Below are 5,234 nucleotides of genomic sequence, written 5' to 3' on the forward strand. Positions count from 1 at the left end.
CATTTTAGTCATTTAGCAGACACTCTTATCCAGAGCAACTTACAGTAGTGAGTGCATACATTTTCATACTTTATTTTTTTCCATACTGGTCCCCCATGGGAATCAAACCCACAACCCTGGCGTTGCAAGTGCCATGCTCTACCAACGGAGCCACACTGTGATAGGCTGATTGCAGATATTTTATGTTTATTAATGATGTGAAGACCAATCACTGGGAAGCATTGGAATCAACATGGGCCAGCATCCCTGTGGAACGCTTCACACCTTGTAGGGTCCATGCCCCGACGAATTGAGGCTGTTCTGAGGGCAACAGGGGGTGCAACTCAATATTAGGAAGGTGTTCCTAATGTTTTGTACACTCAGTGTATACTTCTGTGTAGCAAAGCCCTTTTTTTAATGAACATACAATAAAGTTGCTTATTTTCAAATAGCCTCAACAATCCTTGGTATCAACAAAGCAAATACTCCACAGTAAAACACTACTAGTAGCTAGATATAATTTTAAAAGCAGAATAAACTCCTGAGGCATTTGCTAGGGAGGGTGACATCAAAAAGCACAATGCAACAACCATGCAGGATAACAGTTGATAATGAGTCATAAATGTGAGTAAAATACTTTTTAATAAAGTAATCTTGGGGTTTTGTCCTTGACACAATTACAGTGCCACCCCTCTCAAAATGTATTTATTTTCTCCCAGCAGCTATCTTCTCATTTATCGCACATAACTAGGGCCGTGTATTGGTCAATCATGTCACATGACCTGGATTTATACTTTTATTTTAAGCCTTTTCCAGAAATGAGAATTAGAATAAATATAAAAGCAATTGGCTGAAGGATGGTGCTGGACCATCTGACATTAAAAAAAGGGGAGTTTGATGAAAAAGATTTCAATAAAAGGTTAAAAGCCAGGTCATGTGATATGATCAACCAAAACACAGGGCTACCTATGCAAACAATGTCAAATGTTAGATCACACACTGCCCCCTATTGATATGGATGAAATACAGTTTCCACAACTAATAATATCGAGAAATAATGAGATTTAACTCTTTGTTCGAAAATATTTATTGAGACATCATCAAACCAACATTTTTCAAGATACAATGTCCATTGGAGACCAACACAGGAGCGATTCAAAATGTATCGCTGCTCATTTGACAGTCCAAAAAGTTCATATCAATTCAAGTGAGCAGCTACATACATACATTCACCATAGACTAGTCTCTTTAAAGTGTTTCTATAGAAATGACAGTCATACAGAACCCAGAGACTCATGTTCACATTATTCAAACCAGTGGAGAGGAATGGGGACAAGTCAAACAATGCCCCTGACTTTGTGGGGAGTTGAGAGTTTACTGATAATAAGGGCGGTAGCGGGACTGATCGGGGTGATGGGGTCCAGGCATCTGGCCCTGAGGTGGGGGGCCCTGCATCCGTGGAGGAGGAGGCCCTCTAGGGGCAGGCCACATCCCAGGGCTCAGACCCCCTTGCTGGTTAAAAGGGGGACTGAGTGTGCCCTGATCCTCAGGGAACTGCTGCATGGTGTTAGGGTTGTAGTGGTGGGGAGGGGGGGCGTTGACTGGAGGACCACCATGTTGAGGTGGGGGGCCTGGAGGAGGGTGGTTCATGTAGGGGGGCATCTGACCCATGATGTGTCCTGGCGGGGGGGTAATGGGAGGGGGTGCGTTGGACATAGGCGGGGGAGGGCCTGCCTGGTTGTACACCATGTGAGGTGTCCCAGAGCCCTGGGGCGGGTGCTGCATGGGATGGTTGATGGGTGGAGGGGGAGGAGGAGGGGGGCCGTAGTGCTGTTGCGGTGGCGCCATCATGTGGTGGGGGTGGGACACTACAGGCTGACCAGCGTAGTCCCCAGGATGGTGGTGTGGGGGTGGAGCAGGGCCCGGGCCGGGAGGGAGAGGGTCACGGGAGGAAGATGTGGAGGAAGAACCGGAGTCATCCTGGATGGGCACGGTGATGAGGTTGCTGCGTGCGCGTGTAGTTACCGTGGCGATGCGGAAGGTCTCCTGGGCAAGAGGAGGCGCATCATGGGAAGCCGGTGGTGGCTGACCGTAGGGGTCATGACCACCGTGTTGGAGGGGGGGTGGGAGGTGCCCTTGGGTCTTGGGCAGGTGAGGCGGGGGCACGCGGAAGCGGTCAGGCACATCTGAGGATGTGGGAAGGTGCAGGGCGTCCTGGCGGCTTGCCAAGGCCTTAGCTGCCCTCATGTGGCGGTGGTTGATGTGGGCCTGCAGGTCACGCTGGGAAAGGTAGGTGCGCTTGCAGCCCTGCACGATGCTGCACATGTACAGGGAGCCCCGCAGACACTGTTCGATGCGCTGGACCAGGTCTGTGCAGCTGAAGAGCTGCATACTGAACATAACAAAGGTTTAGTTAGTAAGTGCAGTCAGCAACCACACATACAGATAGTATATGGACAGTTGAATACACTAGTGCAGCGATTCTCAACTGGTGGGAAGTTTTGAATGGGTCGTGGGTAGTAATGGGGAAACAAAAATTCCTGAAGCATTGAGCATTTCCAGACAGTTGTGGAGAAAATAGGTTCATTACGCAAGGATTCGATCAACACAGAGTACACTAGTGGCACGTAATGGTCAAAAGAATTTAGAACAGCCAAATTGTTATAGATGGCATCACACATGCCTTCACGCCTTGTCTTCTACCGAAACCAATACCAAACCAATCAGGTGGTTGTTCGACAAAACGAAGCGTCGGACGTCATTGATCACGTGCTTCTGATAAAGTGATACAAGCCTCGGTACACTGTTGAGGCAAACTGCTTAGCGATTTTGACGCATGCCCCGGAATCAAACGTAAGGTCACTAAATGCAGCTGTCTGAGTTAAAAAATGATTTTACTCCAGTCTGAACTTAAACAACTACAACCAGGTAGAAAGTGTGTAGAAATTATAATGATTCTACAATTATTTATTTTTTATAATTTAATCTTTTTTTTTGTTCAATCAAAGTATTTTTTATAGAGCTATTAGCAGAGCTATTAAGCGGATTTGGTTGATTTTGTGGTCTCAAACCAGTGAGCTTATTAATATTCTTCATCAAGAATATGGGAACATTTTAAATATTGACAATGAAAAATGTGGGAATGTTTTTCCCTCGTCATATAATTTGCTACCTTTACAATCAATATAGCATTCAAAATATTTTTCTAGATTGTATTTTGGCTATTTTTGTTTCACGAGACGAATGTTGGGTACCGACTGAGACAACCTGGTTCAATTTGGCAAAACCAGTTGAGAACCACTGCACTAGTGGATAGGTTAAAAATAAAAATAAATGTCAAGAGCTTACCCTGGGCACATCTTGTCTCCCTTCTTCTCGTGGAGCAATGCACACTCATAGCAGAACACATGTTTGCATGGAATCTGGGGAGTTCATACAGATAATAACATTATATGCTGCTGCACTCATAGCCTTTTACTATAAAACGTTTTTAAGAGACACATAACACACTATGAAAAACTTGATCGAAGAGACATACCATGCGTCCATAGATCCTTATGGGCAGACCACACTTGTCACAAAAGTGAGCTGGAATGTCATCCTTTTCACCTATCAAATTCAACTGTGGGGAAAAGACCAAGAGGTCAATGACACAGTAATGATGTAGAAGGAATGCATTTTTTTCTCCCAAAGATAGAAATTAAAACACTACCTTAAAGTCCCAAAACATTTGCTGGGGGAACCTCCGTTGACTTGCAAAAACATCCCCAGCCTTGGTACCACAGTCGAACCTCTCCTCTTGCTTGAAGCTAAAACTCTCTAGAAACACAGATATGTTGCCTTACAGTAGTCCCATATGAAAGCTTGCTTCTATGACCTAGCAACAGGCTTCCCTATCCCAATACTAGCCCTTGGGAATTAAAACAAGGAGATAAGAAAGCACTTGTGGCTGGCTAACCTTCATCCCCAGCCTGGGGTTTGGAGGGCAGCCTGCCCATGGGTCTTTGTGTCCGGGGAGCAGGTTTGCTCCTGATGGTCGGTTTGGAGATGAGTTTGATGGGGATGCGTCTGCGGACATCAGGGCCCCCAAGACTCCCCGAGCCGTCCGTGCCTTGCAGGTCATTGTCTGTGGGGGAACGATGGATCATTCAAATTGTCAGTGGCCAGATTCAGTCATCAGTTACCAAGCGAACATTTACATGATACTTGCTACTAGCAACGACACTATAATATAATAATAATAATAATAATAACGACACTATAAGTTGACAATCCATAGGTGATCAAAACCACGATGAATAGTTTAGCAAAGCGCTCGTGTATCATTTTAGCTAACGTCGTCTGGAGTTACATAAGTTGATGGAGAATGCAGACCGTAGCTAGCACTTAGTCCAAGTTACAAACATCGTATTATTTATTCTGATTTTTTTGTCAAGGTTAGAGTACTGTCCTGGCAATTTTAAGTTCTTAGCTTTGCACTGGCAGATCAACTCCAACCGTCACTTTATTCTAAAAAGCACAACTAGCTAGCTAGCTACTACTGTAGCAACACAGATCTGCGGAAGCTAATGTTAGCTATATATTAGCTTTTTAGCTAGCAGTGGGCTGGCAACGAGAGGTTGCTACAAGGCCGCAATTTTTGTACTTTAAACACTCCACTGATAATACTTGTAATATACAATTGAATATGAATAAGTTCGCAAATGAAATGTATTTCGCTGTGTATGAAGTTAAATCCACTGATACACAAATAAAACTAAAATATAGGTGAAACTGGAGAGTCATTTGTCGCTTACCACTTTGGTCCATAATTCACCGCAATGCAGTATGGGAAACTATAATAAAAAGGGAGGAGTTGAATTCAACTACTGAGGGGTCGTCACTAGTTACTACGATCACAAAGTCATAAACCCAGCCCATTTCTACCATTTCTCTTCTTAAAATCTGTTTTTAAACCTAACCCTAACCACACTGCTAACCTTATGCCTAACCCTAACCTTAAATTAAGACCAAAAAGCACATTTTTGTTTTCATGAATTTTTACGATATAGTCAATTTGGACTTTGTGGCTGTGATAACTAGTGGAAACCACCACTGCGGTGCAAAGAACGAGATTTCAACCAAAGACAGTACAGTATAAAGATAGGCAGAAACTGCTTCTCTATTAGAAATCCCCGATTACGCTTGTAGGCGATATCATGGCGACGTTGGCTAGCTACGCTCATGCGCATAAACAACGGTCGTCACGCGCAAAA

The 5,234-nt window shown here is 44.3% G+C and overlaps 1 protein-coding gene across 1 annotated transcript; it reads right to left on the bottom strand.

Annotated features, from left to right (window-relative positions):
• Positions 1–1,048: 1,048 nt before the first annotated feature.
• On the bottom strand, positions 1,049–4,852 carry LOC121548685 (E3 ubiquitin-protein ligase Hakai). The gene is made up of 6 exons (XM_041860211.1): positions 4,776–4,852; positions 3,938–4,105; positions 3,692–3,798; positions 3,518–3,601; positions 3,328–3,401; positions 1,049–2,371 (listed from the first exon to the last, which is right to left on the bottom strand). Exons 1-6 carry the CDS (start codon positions 4,786–4,788, stop codon positions 1,354–1,356), a joined length of 1,464 nt encoding a protein of 487 aa, XP_041716145.1. The 5' UTR covers positions 4,789–4,852; the 3' UTR covers positions 1,049–1,353.
• Positions 4,853–5,234: the final 382 nt, after the last annotated feature.

The sequence above is a fragment of the Coregonus clupeaformis genome, unplaced genomic scaffold (assembly GCF_020615455.1).
Source record: "Coregonus clupeaformis isolate EN_2021a unplaced genomic scaffold, ASM2061545v1 scaf0124, whole genome shotgun sequence".
Lineage (NCBI taxonomy): Eukaryota > Metazoa > Chordata > Actinopteri > Salmoniformes > Salmonidae > Coregonus > Coregonus clupeaformis.

What these genes read in the sequence shown, in the direction of transcription:
- LOC121548685 (XM_041860211.1), bottom strand. An exon ending in AAATGTTTTGGGACTTTAAG is followed by an intron (nt 3,602 to 3,691) that starts GTAGTGTTTTAA and finishes TTTTCCCCACAG; the next exon opens with TTGAATTTGATAGGTGAAAA. An exon ending in GGAGACAAGATGTGCCCAGG is followed by an intron (nt 2,372 to 3,327) that starts GTAAGCTCTTGA and finishes TGTTATGTTCAG; the next exon opens with TATGCAGCTCTTCAGCTGCA.